At 46.9% G+C, this 16,717-nt stretch overlaps 1 protein-coding gene across 1 annotated transcript in view; it reads left to right on the forward strand.

The window, feature by feature from the left end:
• The window catches only part of LOC309567518 (ABC-type organic anion transporter ABCA8-like), a 201,140-nt gene that overhangs the window by 26,048 nt on the left and 158,375 nt on the right, over positions 1 to 16,717 (forward strand). Inside the window, exons 5-7 of the mRNA XM_082272902.1 lie at positions 6,452 to 6,552; positions 10,031 to 10,257; positions 10,910 to 11,048. Of these exons, the coding sequence (XP_082129028.1) occupies positions 6,452 to 6,552; positions 10,031 to 10,257; positions 10,910 to 11,048 (467 nt within the window). The remainder of the gene's footprint in view (positions 1 to 6,451; positions 6,553 to 10,030; positions 10,258 to 10,909; positions 11,049 to 16,717) is intronic.

Consider the following 16,717-nt stretch of genomic DNA (forward strand, 5'->3'; position numbering starts at 1 on the left):
TAATCTATCATCAACCAAGACTCCCAGATCTTTCTCCATTTTTGATTCCCCCAAGGGTTCCCCTCCTAACGTGTATTGTGTTTTAATGTTTTTAGTCCCCAAGTGCAGAACCTTACACTTCTCCACGTTAAACCTCATTTGCCATGTCGTTGCCCACTCCGTAATTTTGTCCAGGTCATTCTGTAGGATATCTGCTTCATGCTGTGCAGTTATTGCCCTGGCCAATTTTGTGTCATCTGCAAAAACTGATAACGAACTCCTGATCCCGACCTCAATGTTGTTTATGAATAAATTGAACAAGGTTGGTCCCAGGACTGAGCCCTGGGGCACCCCGCTTACTACCTCAGACCAGTCTGAGTATGCGCTGTTTATTACCACCCTTTGGACACGGCCTTTTAGCCAGTTCCGTATCCAAGAGCAAACCCTGCTGTCGATACCTGCAGACCTTATTTTATAAATTAAGCGTTTGTGGGGAACTGTATCAAACGCCTTAGCGAAATCCAAGTACACCACATCCACTGGTCTCCCCCTATCTAGGTACTCCACATCCACTGGTCTGCCCCTATCTAGCTCACAGCTCACCTCCTCGTAGAATGCTAAGAGATTGGTTTGACAAGAACGCCCATTTGTAAACCCGTGCTGGTTACTGCTGATGATGTTGTCTTTAGCATATTCTACGATATAGTCCCTTATCATCCCCTCCAGAAGTTTACATACTATTGATGTCAAACTGACAGGCCTATAATTTCCCGGGATATGCCTCTGGCCCTTTTTGAATATCGGAATCACGTTAGCCTTCCTCCAATCCCCTGGTACATCTCCTGTCCTAATACTGTCAGCAAAGATCAGGAACAGTGGTCTAGATATAACCTTACTGAGTTCCTTGAGTACTCTCGGATGTACGCCATCCGGGCCTGGTGATTTCCAACTCATCCATTTTATTAGCTAGGCTCCTGGCATTAGTATATACCCCTCTTAGTTTTGTGGAAGTTGATCGTGAATGGTGATTATTTTTATTCCTGTTTGGTCTGATGTTTTCCCTCACAGACCCCCCAATTGACGTTAAGGAACTACTGTCGCTGCTGACTCTACTACTGCCTTCTGTCCTTTGCTCCCTCCTCACTGACTCTACATCTGTGCCCACCCCCCCTCTCCTAGTTTAAAAGCCCCTCCAACTTGGTGGCCATCTTTCTCCCCAAAAGAGCTGTACCGTCCCCATTAAGGTGCAGCCCATCCTTACTAAAGAGCCGGTAGCCGACTGAGAAGTCAGCCCAGTTTTCCAGGAACCCAAACCCCTCCTTCCTACACCAATTCCTCAGCCACTTGTTAAGTTCCCTAATCTCCTTCTGCCTCTTTTGTGTGGCTCGAGATACAGGCAGTATTTCAGAGAAAACCACCTTGGGGGTCCTATTCCTCAATCTATTACCTAAGTCCCTGAACCATGCACCATGACCGCTGGGTCATCCCCAGCCCCACACAATAATCTGTCTGCCAGATCCGCGATGTGCCGAACTCGAGCGCCCGGTAAACAACATACTGTTCGGTTACCAAGATCTTTTCGACAGATTGCCCTCTCTGTCCTCCTGATAATTGAGTCCCCAACTACCACAACCTGTCTAACCTTTCCTGAGTCATGGCCCCCCTTCTTCCCAGAGCCGCCGCTCCCCTGGCAGCTGGGGGATGGTGCTTTCTCCAGCACTGCCACCCCTGTGCTGATATCCCCCTCAATCTGCAACATGGCAAATTTGTTAGGGTGAACCAACTCAGGACTGGCCTCCCTGACATTCTTCCCACTACCCTTCCTAACGGTCACCCAACTGCCTGCCTCTGATGCCTGCGTCTCCTCTACTCCTCCCTCCTCTATGCTGGCCCCTGCCAGTGCCTGATGGGTAATATCCAAGCTCCTTTCCAGGTTGTTGATGCAACGCAGTGTTGCCACTGTGTTTTCTAGATCCAGGATCTGGGCTTCCAGGGAAACAATTCGCACACATCCTGCACAGCAGTATTCGTCCTTGATTGGTTCAGCAAGGAACGCATACATGGAGCAGGAAGTGCACTGAGTGGCATCCGCAATCCTGTCAGACATTATTACCCACTATTCTATGGGGATAATGGTAACGACCTGCTTTTCCTTACCTACACTACCTCTATCTCCCCTGGTACTAAACCTGGGGTACTCACCAGTCGCTAAGATGCTCACCAGTCGCTAAGATACTCAGTCGTTAGGATACTCACCAGTTGCTAAGATACTTGCCAGTCTTCCCAGGTACTCAGTTGAAGAGCACGCTCAGTCAGTCGCAGGGCACCGTCAGTCGCAGGGCACCGTCAGTCACGGTTGGTCGCAGTGCACAGTCAGTCAAGGGCACAGCCAGTCACAGGGCACAGTCAGTCACAGGGCACAGTCAGTCACAGATCGCTAACAGTCGCAGAGCAGGGTCAGTCAGTCACAGGTTGCTATCAGTCACAGCACAGTCAGTCAGTCGCAGGTCGCTATCAGTCGCAGAGCACAGTCAGTCGCAGGTCGCTATCAGTTGCAGAGCCGGTCAGTCAGTCACAGATTGTTAACAGGCGCAGAGCACGGTCAGTCGCAGATCGCTATCAGTCGCAGAGCAAGGTCAGTCAGTCGCAGAAATTCTATCAGTCACAGATTGCTATCAGTCGCAGGGCACGGTCGGTCAGTCAAAAATCGCTATTAGTCACAGAGCACGGTTAGTCAGTCACAGATCTCTATCAGTCGCAGAGTACGGTCAGTCACAGATCACTATCAGTCGCAGATCGCTAGATCAGTCCCTAGATTGCTATCGGTTGCAGAGCACAGTCACACGGCTATCAGTCGCAGAGCATAGTCACACAGCTATCAGTCGCAGAGCACGGTCCCACGGCTATCAGTTGCAGAGCACAGTCACACGGCTATCAGTCGCAGAGCACAGTCCCACGGCTATCAGTCGCAGAGCACAGTCACACGGCTATCAGTACCTTTCCAGTATCTTTCCTGGATAGAGGGGAGAGTTTTTCCTTGGTGTTAATGCTCAGGGGCTAGCTCTTCCTTCTAGAGTTTCCAGTGGACAGAATCATACCATCCCAGCAGGACCTGCTCTGACACTGGTCCCCTGTGCTGTATCCATATATCTCGTAACCTCTTTCCGAATTCTTCTTCCATGGCGGCTGGTATCTGTACCTCTCCTCTCCTGGTATCCGGATCTTGGATCCAGGTTGAGGCTTTGAATATCCCAGACTACAGGAAGCATCACACCGCTTGCCATCAATGTGACGGAACCATTCCCACACTCCGCTTGAGTGCTTCCTTCAGTATACCGCTTCCTCCAGTCTGAACATAGATATGAGATATTATAGTCGCACCATACAAGACTAGCCCACAAATAGCTTGTATGAAACTGGAACACTTTATTTGAAAACTCACAAAGAATTTATACTACACAACTTGGTGAGTCCGATCACATTATAATTAATATATTTACCATGCTAATTAACATAGCACTTAAACCAGCCCAGGTGGAGTGCACAGAATGCTAGCAGGCAACCAATAGGTGACACAATTAACAATTAACCATGGGACAGACTTGTCGGCATTGAGCTCTTAACATACAATACACATTATTACAACTGTAAACACATCTCCTAGCAGACAATAGGTGAGTTAATTAGCCCCATTAACAATGTTTGGAAGACAGGTGGTTTAGTCGATTCATCTGCTTTTAGTTTCCAGTGTTGAGTGGAAAACACATAACACAATAGCAGGAGACCCCAGTAGCAGACTGTCCGGCTCCTACCTACAATAGTCTATGAGGCAAATCTCATACAATTTTCCATCCTTCTGATACAGTGGAATTAATGTAACATAGATTTCTTGAGGGATATTACTTATAAATATTACTGTCCCACAATTAATATTACACCTTTGCATCCACTCCAGAAGGAAAGCTTTATTGTTCTTATTCAGAGAAGTAATCCCAGCCTTGCTCTCAGCGTCCATTAACCACTTGCCTACTGTGCACTTAAACCCCCTTCCCATCCAGACCAATTTTTAGCTTTCAGTGCTCTCACACTTTGAATGACAATTGCGCGGTCATGCAACACTGAACCCATATAAATTTTTCGTCCTTTTTTTCATAGAAATAGAGCTTTCTTTTGATGGTATTTATTCACCGCTGGGCTTTTTATTTTGTGCGCTATAAATGAAAAAAGACCGCAAATTAAAAAAAAAACTTTTTTTTTTTAGTTTCTGTTATAAAATTTTGCAAATTAGTAATTTTTCTTCATAAATTTTGGCCAAAATTTATACTTCTACATATCTTTGGTAAAAATAACCCAAATAAGTGTATATTATTTGGTCTGCATGAAAGTTAGAGAGTCTACAAGCTATTATGCTAATCATTGAAAATTGATCACACCTAATGCACTGACAGCCTATCTCATTTCTTGAGACCCTAACAAGCCAGGAAAGTACAAATGACCCCCAAATGACCCCTTTTTGGAAAGTAGACATTCCAAGGTATTTAATAAGAGGCATGGTGAGTTTTTTGAAGTTGTCATTTTTTCCCACAATTCTTTGCAAAATTCATTTTTTTTTTTTTTTTTTACAAAATTGTCATATTCAACGGGTTATTTCTCTCACATGGCATATGCATACTTACAACTACACCCCAAAACACATTCTGCTACTCCTCCTGAGTATGGCGATACCACATGTGTGAGACTTTTTTACAGCCTGGCCACATACAGGCCAAAATACATTCTGCTGAGCAAAGGGTAAACAAAAGCTTACCTTAATTTTTTTGCCATCGTTGGTGATACTGATGGGCACGGTGACACTGATGGGCACGGTGACACTGATGGGCACTGTGAGACTGGCACACTGATGGGCACACTGATGGGCACACTGATGGGCACTGTGGGCACACTGATGAGCACACTGATGAGCACTGATGAGCACACTGATGAGCACTGATGGGCACACTGATGAGCACTGATGGGCACACTGTGGGCACACTGATGAGCACTGTGGGCACACTGATGAGCGCTGTGGGCACACTAAGCACTGGGCACACTGATGAGCACTGGGCGGGCACTGGTGAGCACTGGGTGGGCACTGATGGGCACACTGGTGGGCACTGGGCACACTGATGAGCACTGGGCACACCGATGAGCACTGGGCACACTTATGGGCACTGTGGGCACACTGATGAGCAGACTGATGAGCACTGATGGGCACTGTGGGCACACTGATGAGCACTGTGGGCACACTGAGCACTGGGCACACTGATGAGCACTGGGTGGGCACTGATGAGCACTGGGTGGGCACTGATGGGCACACTGGTGGGCACTGGTGGGCACTGGGTACACTGATGAGCACTGGGCACACTGATGGGCGCACTGATGGGCACTGTGTGCACACTGATGAGCACACTGATGAGCACACTGATGAGCACACTGATGAGCACTGATGGGCACACTGATGAGCACTGTGGGCACACTGAGCACTGGGCACACTGATGAGCACTGGGCGGGCATTGATGAGCACTGGGTGGGCACTGATGGGCACACTGGTGGGCACTGGTGGGCACTGGGTACACTGATGAGCACTGGGCACACTGATGGGCGCACTGATGGGCACTATGTGCACACTGATGAGCACACTGATGAGCACACTGATGAGCACACTGATGAGCACACTGAGATGAGCACTGATGGGCACACTGATGAGCACTGTGGGCACACTGAAGAGCGCTGTGAGCACACTGAGCACTGGGCACACTGATGAGCACTGGGCGGGCACTGATGAGCACTGGGCGGGCACTGATGGGCACACTGGTGGGCACTGGTGGGCACTGGGCACACTGATGAGCACTGGGCACACTGATATGCACTGGGCACACTGATGGGCACACTGGTGGGCACTGTGGGCAATTCACGATCTCTCCTCTCCTCACACTGCAGTCTGTGTGTGAGGAAGGAGAGCTGGCAATGAGAGATAATCTCATATGTTTACATTTGAGATCATCTCTCATTGGATGCCTCGATTGAGTGACGAATGGCCGCTGTGATTGGCCATTCGCCACGATCTGTGATTGGCTGTGTCCAAGGGACACGGCCAACACAGCTTTTCCCCGATGCGCGCTCGCGGGAGCGCGCGGGGGGCGTGTTACTGGGAGGCCGTTTAAAGACGGCCTCCCGAAAATTCAAGTCCGCGCTGCAGCTGTATATAGGCTATAGCGCGGACGGGAAGCGGTTAAGTGGTGTTTCATCATTGGAGAATGATCTTCTCTCCCCCTGGGCCATAATCGGTGGGTAAGAGGCCTGCTCCTAGTCCTCTCCAAAAGCCCCTGTCTTGATTAGGTCTGTCACAAATGACACGGGAAGGATTGTAGTGATCTCACCCAGATATTGTTCTAACCTCCCATCAGCCATTCTTCTTCTTCTCTCTCGGCAGGCACATGTAAAAACATTACTGGGACCCACTGCTTCGCAACACGGTACTGGGACTCAGGGTTCCTCTTCTTACAGGCGGCCATCAACTCCGCTATCATTGAAGTAAGTGGGGGAATCAAACTCCTAAAATAATTGGGGGGTTGTGTCTGGATGTTTTACTGTTTTATTCCTGTACATAGAATGACATTCATTCCAGGGACCCCTGTACACAATGACCTTCATTCCAGGGATCCCCTGTACACAATGACCTTCATTCCAGGGATCCCCTGTACACAATGGCCTTCATTCTGGGAATCCCCTGTACACACTGACCTTCATCCCAGGGATCCCTTGTACACAATAACCTTTATTCCAGGGATCCCCTATACACAATGACCTTTATTCCAGGGATCCCCTGTACACAATGACCTTCATTCTGGGAATCCCCTGTACACAATGACCTTCATTCCAGGGATCCCCTGTACACAATGACCTTCATTCCAGGGATCCCTTGTACTCAATAACCTTTATTCCAGGGATCCCCTATACACAATGACCTTCATTCCGGGGATCCCCTGTACACACTGACCTTCATCCCAGGGATCCCTTGTACACAATAACCTTTATTCCAGGGATCCCCTATACACAATGACCTTCATTCCAGGGATCCCCTATACACAATGACCTTCATTCCGGGGATCCCCTATACACAATGACCTTCATTCCGGGGATCCCCTGTACACAATGACCTTCATTCCGGGGATCCCCTGTACACAATGACCTTCATTCCAGGGATCCCCTGTACACAATGACCTTCATTCCGGGGATCCCCTGTATACAATGACCTTCATTCTGGGGATCCCCTGTACATAATGACCTTCATCCCAGGAAACCCTTGCACACAATGACCTTTATTCCAGGGATCCCCTGTACACAATGACCTTCATTCCGGGGATCCCCTGTACACAATGACCTTCATTCCAGGGATCCCCTGTACACAATGACCTTCATTCCGGGGATCCCCTGTATACAATGACCTTCATTCTGGGGATCCCCTGTACATAATGACCTTCATCCCAGGAAACCCTTGCACACAATGACCTTTATTCCAGGGATCCCCTGTACACATTGACCTTCATTCCGGGGATCCCCTGTACACAATGACCTTCATTCCTGGGATCTCCTGTACACAATGACCTTCATTCCGGGGATCCCCTGTACACAATGACCTTCATTCCGGGGATCCCATGTACACAATGACCTTTATTCCAGGGATCCCCTATACACAATGACCTTCATTTCGGGGACCCCCTATACACAATGACATTAATTCCAGGGACCCCTGTACACAATGACCTTCATTCCAGGGATCCCTTCTATACAATAACCTTCATTCCATGGATCCCCTGTGCACAATGACCTTCATTCCAGGGATCCCCTGTATACAATAACCTTCATTCCAGGGATCCCCTATATACAATAACCTTCGTTCCAGGGATCCCCTGTACACAATGACCTTCATTCCGGGGATCCCCTGTATACAATGACCTTCATTCTGGGGATCCCCTGTACATAATGACCTTCATCCCAGGAAACCCTTGCACACAATGACCTTTATTCCAGGGATCCCCTGTACACATTGACCTTCATTCCGGGGATCCCCTGTACACAATGACCTTCATTCCTGGGATCTCCTGTACACAATGACCTTCATTCCGGGGATCCCCTGTACACAATGACCTTCATTCCGGGGATCCCATGTACACAATGACCTTTATTCCAGGGATCCCCTATACACAATGACCTTCATTTCGGGGACCCCCTATACACAATGACATTAATTCCAGGGACCCCTGTACACAATGACCTTCATTCCAGGGATCCCTTCTATACAATAACCTTCATTCCATGGATCCCCTGTGCACAATGACCTTCATTCCAGGGATCCCCTGTATACAATAACCTTCATTCCAGGGATCCCCTATATACAATAACCTTCGTTCCAGGGATCCCCTATATACAATAACCTTCATTCCAGGGATCCCCTGTATACAATATACTTCAGTACACAATGATCTTCTTTCCAGGGATCCCCTGTATACAATAACCTTCATTCCAGGGATCCCCTATATACAATAACCTTCGTTCCAGGGATCCCCTGTATACAATAACCTTCATTCCGGGGATCCCCTGTACACAATGACCTTCATTCCAGGGATCCCCTGTTTACAATAATATTCAGTACACAATGACCTTTATTTCAGGGATCCCATGTACAGTGTTATGTTAGTAAATCTGTTTCTTCCTCAATAGCCCCATACATCTCCAAACCAACCTGCCTCTATGGATCATCCGCTTGTGTATGGGCTCTTTCTCTTCCTCCCTCTGACACTATACAGGGATCAGTCATGGGGAGCACACTTTCCCTCTGACACTATACAGGGATCAGTCATGGGGAGCACACTTTCCCTCTGACACTATACAGGGATCAGTCATGGGGAGCACACTTTCCCTCTGACACTATACAGGGATCAGCAATGGGGAGCACACTTTCCCTCTGACACTATACAGGGATCAGCCATGGGGAGTGTAATGGATCAACCGGCACCCCGACTAGGCACCTCCATTGACGGATGCTCCTAGTGCTTCCCAAGAGCTCCAAGCACTCCACCAGACACCATAAACACCTCAGACCCCACGAACCGTCGCAGCTTGGTTGGGGTCTCCCCGTCTCCTACCCACCCTGGACCTACGACAAGGCTCCAGGTTCCTGTGGGTGAACCTCTCTTTCCCCAGAGAGTGCAGCAGGAACAGGAACAGGAACAAGCTCTTACACAAGCTCTTACAAGAGCGTAGTGATTATCCAAGGGAGTATGAAGGACATAGCAATCCCTTGTAGCATATTCCCCCAATGAGAGACAGGACTCTAGATTGAGGGTGAAGTATAACTCAACTTTATTGAACAAGAAACAGACTTTTATACAGTTTTCCCCCCCAAGGTTACCGCCCAGTTGGACCTTGTTGAAAACAGGCCCTGACATTCACAATCCAATGAAAACAGAGTTTTACACTCCCATACAGTGTACACAAAGATATACACTGTGGGACAATCCCCTCTCCCCCTTAGCAACCAATCCACATACACATATACATCCCATAATAAGCTTATCTTAAGGCAGACAGAACAACGTGAGGTCATTAACATTTAACAATGAGACAGGCACAATCCACATTCCCTCCCAATACACAAACAATAGGGAAGTCTGCCAATGACAGTCTGTGTGTCTCTCTCACAGACAAGCACATGGAATACACTGTGTAAGGTGGTATTAAATCTTCATATTTCTATATGAAGATATGGTTGACAAATATTACTGTCCCACTTGAAGCAATCCAAACCATTAACTATCTGTCTTTCACTCATAGTGACGGTCACAGGGAGCACACTTGTGGAAGAATGAGGGTGATTCTCACATGATGACTGTATTGTGTATGTCCAGGGAATAATGTATACAGAATGATCCTCTACATGACTGTACTTGAACCCTCTATCCAGTACTCCTGTATGCTCCAGTCACTATACCATATTATGTCCCTCCAGATGACCACTGGGAAGTCAGTTATAGACACGATGACGTCGATCCAAGCCATTCGGATGAGATCTACAGAATACATGTGGAAGCCAATGATGCTGACTGGTATTTTCATAACCGGTATGTGTATGTGCTATGTGTCCCTGACTTACCTGCTGTCACTCTACATCTCCAGAGAACGGCGCCAAATGCAGGAGATCATGAAGATGATGAGGCTGAAGGACCTTGCCTTCTGGTACGTGACCCATTGCTGTCCATTTACATACAGACTGGTGCAGATTTGTAAAATTCAATCTGTGGGTTCCATCTGTGACCCCTTTGCCAATTGCTGTATATGATGATTGGGCAGGATGGGAGAAGTCAGGATGGTCAAAGGTTGGTCATGAAGCCTGTTTGCATATGGACTGTGTGATTTGACAGGATTCTAAAAGGTCAAAAGTGGGTCATAAGGACTGAATGCAGATTAGACAGAATTGGGTGGGTGTCAGGTGGGTCATCAAGCTAGGCTACAGATTGGGTGGGAGGCTGTAGGATGGGAGGAGTCAGGAGGGTGAGTTATTCTGCTTGCATATGGGCGGTGTGTCAGGTAGGTCGGTAACCCTAGCTCGGATTGTGTGGGGAGAGATGGGTCAAGATGGTCAGAAGTGGATGAATAAACCTGGCTGAAGATTGTAGTGTGTGAGGTGGAATGAGCCTAGATGGTCAAAGGTAGGTTAGTAAACCAGTAAGTGTGGCTGCAGATTGGTCAGAGGTTGGTGGGTCAATTCTTTCTTCTATGAACACAAAGATACGAAGTTCCCAGTATTTGTCACATCAGTGCCACAAGAACGATTTGTCATTATAGAGTCTGTACTTCTTCTGACAATTGTCCTGCTATGGTTGTGCAGGTTGTCCTGGGGTCTCCTCTACACAGTCTACGTCTTCATTATAGCCAATCTGATGACACTTGTTGTGAAGAAGTTTGTGTTTTTTGAAAGCTCTTATGGTGTCATTCTGGTCCTGTTCATTCTTTATGGGCTAGCATCGGTAAGTAGAACTCCTTGTATATGAATATGGCGGTGGTGGTGGTCGGTAAGTAGAACTCCTTGTATATGAATATGGCGGTGGTGGTGGTTGGTAAGTAGATCTTCTTGTATATGAATATGGCGGTATTTCCTGTTCATCCTCTATGGACTGGCATTTGAAAGTAGAATTCCTTGTACACCGCTCAAAAAAATGAAAGGAACACTTTTTAATCAGAGTATAGCATCAAGTCAAATAAACTCCTGGGATATTGATCTGGTCAGTTAGGTAGCAGAGGGGGTTTTTAATCAGTTTCGGCTGCCTTGGTGTTAATGAAATTAACAACAGGTGCACTACATAGGCGACAATGAGACGACCTCCAAAACAGGAATGGCTTTACAGGTGGAGGCCACTGACATTTTTTTCCCTAATCATATTTACTGACAGTTTTTCACTAGTTTTGCATTTGGCTAGGGTCAGTGTCACTACTGGTAGCATGAGGAGATACCTGGACCCTATAGAGGGGGTCAGTGTCACTACTGGTAGTATGAGGCCATACCTGGACCCTATAGAGGGGGTCAGTGTCACTACTGGTAGCATGAGGCCATACCTGGACCCTATAGAGGGGGTCAGTGTCACTACTGGTAGTATGAGGCCATACCTGGACCCTATAGAGGGGGTCAGTGTCACTACTGGTACTATGAGGCCATACCTGGACCCTATAGAGGGGGTCAGTGTCACTACTGGTAGCATGAGGCCATACCTGGACCCTATAGAGGGGGTCAGTGTCACTACTGGTAGCATGAGGCCATACCTGGACCCTATAGAGGGGGTCAGTGTCACTACTGGTAGTATGAGGCCATACCTGGACCCTATAGAGGGGGTCAGTGTCACTACTGGTAGTATGAGGAGATACCTGGACCCTATAGAGGGGGTCAGTGTCACTACTGGTAGCATGAGGCCATACCTGGACCCTATAGAAGGGGTCAGTGTCACTACTGGCAGTATGAGGCCATACCTGGACCCTATAGAGGGGGTCAGTGTCACTACTGGCAGTATGAGGCCATACCTGGACCCTATAGAGGGGGGTCAGTGTCACTACTGGTAGCATGAGGCCATACCTGGATCCTATAGAGGGGGTCAGTGTCACTACTGGTAGTATGAGGCCATACCTGGACCCTAAAGAGGGGGTCAGTGTCACTATTGGTAGCATGAGGCCATACCTGGACCCTATAGAGGGGGTCAGTGTCACTACTTGGAGCATGAGGTCATACCTGGACCCTATAGAGGTTGCACAGGCAGTCCAACTCCTGCAGGATGGCACATCAATATATGCCATTGCCAGAAGGTTTGCTGTGTCTCCCAGCACAGTCTCAGGAGCATGGAGGAGATTCCAGGAGACAGGCAGTTACTCTAGGAGAGCTGGACAGGGCTGTAGAAGGTCCTTAACCCATCAGCAGGACCGGTATCTGCTCCTTTGTGTAAGGAGGAACAGGATGAGCTCTGCCAGAGCCCTACAAAATGACCTCCAAAAGGCCACTGGTGTGAATGTCTCTGACCAAACAATCAGAAACAGACTTCATGAGGGTGGCCTGAGGGTCCGACGTCCTCTAGTGGGCCCTGTGCTCACTGCCCGGCACCGTGTCGCTCGATTGGCATTTGCCATTGAACACCAGAATTGGCAGCTCCACCACTGGCACCCTGTGCTTTTCACAGATGAGAGCAGGGTCACCCTGAGCACATGTGACAGACGTGAAAGGGTCTGGAGAAGCTGTGAAGAACGTTATGCTGCCTGTAACATCGTTCAGCATGACTGGTTTGGTGATTGATTAACCACTTGCCGACCGCTCACATGGAGCGTACTGCGGCAAAGTGGCTCGTTATCGTCCAGTGACGTAGACCTACATCACTGGACTCCTCCCCTTGTGGGTGGCGCACGCGCGCTGCCGGAGGCTCGCTCCCGCTGTATTCAGACACAGCGGGAGTAGGGCCAGGGGAGGAGAGGCGGTGATCACTGCCGCTCTTCCCCGATCGTCGGGGATCGAGTGAGGAGATCCGCCCACTTGTGTAAACAAAGCAGGCGGATCTCCTATGTGACAGACAGGGACAGATTGCAGGGTTCAGCATAGCTCAACCTGCGATCTGTCCCTGTGTCACACAGTCCCCTCCCCCCACACACGTCAGTAAGCATGAGGCATACATTTAACCCCTTGATCACCAATAAAGTTAACCCCTTCCCTGCCAGTGTCATTATTACAGTAACAGTGCATATTTATAGCACTGATTACTGTAGTGATGTCACTGGTCCCCCCCAAAAGTGTCAAAAATGTCGGTCAAGGGTCCGATCTGTCCGCCGCAATGTCGCAGTCCCGCAAAGAAAATCGCAGATCGTCACCATTGTTAGAAAAAAAAAAACAATAAAAATTACATAAATTTCCCGTAGTTAATAGCTGCGATAACTTTTGCACAAACCAATCAAAATACGCTTATTGCGATTTTTTTTTTACCAAACATAGGTATCAGAAAACAAATTGGCCTAAAATTTTAAAAAATTTTGATTTTTACATTTTTTGGGGAATTTCATATAAAAAAATGTGAAAAATATTGCTATTTTTTCAAAATTGTCGCTCTTTTTTGTTTATAACACAAAAAGTAAAAATCGCACAGGTGATCAAATACCACCAAAAGAAAGCTCTATTTGTGGGCAAAAAAGGACATAAATTTAATTTGGGTACAGCGTCGCACGACCGTGCAATTGTCCATTAAAATAACGCAGTGCCGAATCGCAAAATATGGCCTGGTCAGGAAGGGGGTAAAATCTTCCGGTCTTAAATCGGTTAAAAATACGCTCATTGAGAATTTTTTTGTCACAGACATGTAGCTAAATACATTTTGGCCTAAATATATGACAAAAATTGAATATATTGGATATTTTTTAACTGTCAAAGTAGAAAAATATTGTTATTTTTCAAAATTGTTGTTCTTTTTTTATTAATATCGAAAAAAAATGAAAAGCGCAGAGGTGATCAAATACCACCAAAAGAAAGCTCTGTTTTTGGGAAAAAAAGGACGTAAATTCCGTTTGGGTACGGCGTTGCATGACCGCGCAATTGTCAGTTAAAGTCGCACAGTGCCAAGTTGCAAAAAGTGGCCTGGAGGTAAAGCAGGAAAATCCTACGGTCCTAAAGTGGTTAACCGCTTGCCGACCGCCGCAGTAAATCTACTAACGTCACTAGCCTGGGAGGGTCTGGGGAGCGAGCGCGCGCCCGCGGAGGCGCGCTCCCGCTCCCACGTGGTCACGGCCCCCCCCGCGCGTGTGACCGGCGGACCCGATGTCCGCCGGTCACTCGGCGATCGTCGGGGGAGAGCGAGAAAGTCAGGCGGCTTGTGTAAACAAGCCACCTGTCATTCTCCTCAGTGTAAAAACACTGATCAGACGGATCTACTATGTAGATCCGTTGATCAGTGTCCTTACAGCTCAAGCCACAGCCAATCACAGTAGAAAGCACGCCCCTAGGGACACACATAGCCCCGCCCTTTAAAAAAAGTTAACCCCTTCACTGCCAGTGTAATTTTACAGTAACAGTGCATATTTATAGCACTGATTACTGTAGAAATGTCACTGGTAACCCCAAAAGTGTCAAAAATGTCAGTCAAGGGTCCGATCTGTCCGCGGCAATGTCGCAGTACCACAAAAAAAATCGCAGATCGCCGCCATTATGCGTTAAAAAAAAAAACAACAAAAATGACAAAAATCTTTCTCTTTGTTAGTAAACGCGATAACTTTTGCGCAAACCAATCAAAATACGCTTTTTGCAATTTTTTTTTACCAAACATAGGTAGGATAAAACAAATTGGCCGAAAATGTTAAAAAATTTTGATTTTTACATTTTTTTGGGGAATTTCATATAAAAAAATGTGAAAAATATTGTTATTTTTGCAAAATTGTTGCTCTTTTTTTGTTTATAGCGCGTGATCAAAAAATCGCACAGGTGATCAAATACCACCAAAAGAAAGCCCTGTTTGTGGGAAAAAAAGGACGTCAAATTTGTTTAGGTACAGCGTCGCACGACCGCGCAATTGTCCGTTAAAGTCACGCAGTGCCGAATCGCAAAATACCCCCTGGTCGTTTAGCAGCCAAATCCTCCGGGGCTTAAGTGGTTAATGATGGTCTGAGGAGACATATTCATGGAGGGAGGCAAGAAATGGGGGTCCCCTTGTGGGATTTTTTAGGCACATAAAATATAATATATATGAAAATATATGATAGAGGTAATAGAAAAAATTATTTTATTATAAACACAAAAATGTAATAATTAAAAACAGTACAGGCAAAGAAGAGGAACAGGTAAATCAACCACAGTAGTCTGAACAGACACCCAACATGTTTCGAAGCCAAAGAGAAATTTTGCTTCTTCTTCAGGGGATGGTTCAAACGGTACTCTAATGAATAAGAAAATATGAAAAATATAAAAACCAAAGAATTCTTTATGGTTTTTTAGGAAAAAAAAAAAAACATTCCAAAATAACTCTTTAGAGTTTTACATGGTAATTTTTGATGACATTTAGCGAGTACTCACAGGGTTGAAAAAATAGCTGTGCTCAGGTAGCCTGCACGATTAAAACCATCTGGTGGGTACGAGTGTCCTTGCGACCAAATGCAGTAGATAAGATGGTAGATGAGTGTACTGGTCAGTAAACCGACAGCTGTTCAGCTCAGGTGTGTGGCCCACAATCAGTGGACGTCTGAAGTCCTTAATTAGGAGAAGCCAGGAACAGCCTTAAACACAATGATAAAAGGCAAGGATGTAAGTAATGCCGATCTGAAGAGTAGACAGATCAGGACTAAATACATTAATATATCTAATCAAAAAAGCAAAGGGAAGGAAATGTATAATGATGGATGTCGACATGTGAAATAGCCACATGTTTGTATATATTATAGTGAATATGTAAAAAACACTATATCAAAAAATGTGCCAAAAAGGTAGCCCAACAAAAGGGGGCAATAGGGTCACATAAAATATGTCACTGCATATACATATACAAGGCCGATCAAAAAAGGTTTTTTTATCTTTTAAGAGGAATAGGCAGGAAATTGGATGGAAAATAAATACCTGGATGTTAAATGATGGTAGAGCCAAACGGCGACCTCTCAGCACCACAGCCAGCAAACAAATGCGCTGGCTGCGTGTTGCGAGAGGTGCACTATAAGAGTGCTGGCCGATTAGCACAAGACGTGTATCAGCTGGCTTCAGGGAAGGGCTTCCCGGAACGCCGGTGCCGAGCCCGCCCCCAACCAACATGCGTTACACATGACGCAACGTGGGCGGGATCGGCGTCTGCGGAGACATATTCATGGAGGGACGCACAGACCTCTACAGGCTAGACAATGGCACCTTGACTGCCATTAGGTATTGGGATGAAATCCTTGGACCCATTGTCAGACCCTACACTGGTGCACTGGGTCCTGGGTTCCTCCTGGTGCACTACAATGCCCGGCCTCATATGGCGAGAGTATGCAGCCAGCTCCTGGAGGATGAAGGAATTGATATCATTGAATTGCCCCCATGCTCACCTGACCTAAATCCTAAATCTAGAACACTTCTGGGACATTATGTTTTGGTCCATCCGACGCTACCAGGTTGCATCTCAGTCTGTTTAGGTGCTCAGTGATGACTTGGTCGTGATCT

Source organism: Pelophylax lessonae (genome assembly GCF_965119305.1).
Source record: "Pelophylax lessonae genome assembly, chromosome: 11".
Taxonomy (NCBI): domain Eukaryota; kingdom Metazoa; phylum Chordata; class Amphibia; order Anura; family Ranidae; genus Pelophylax; species Pelophylax lessonae.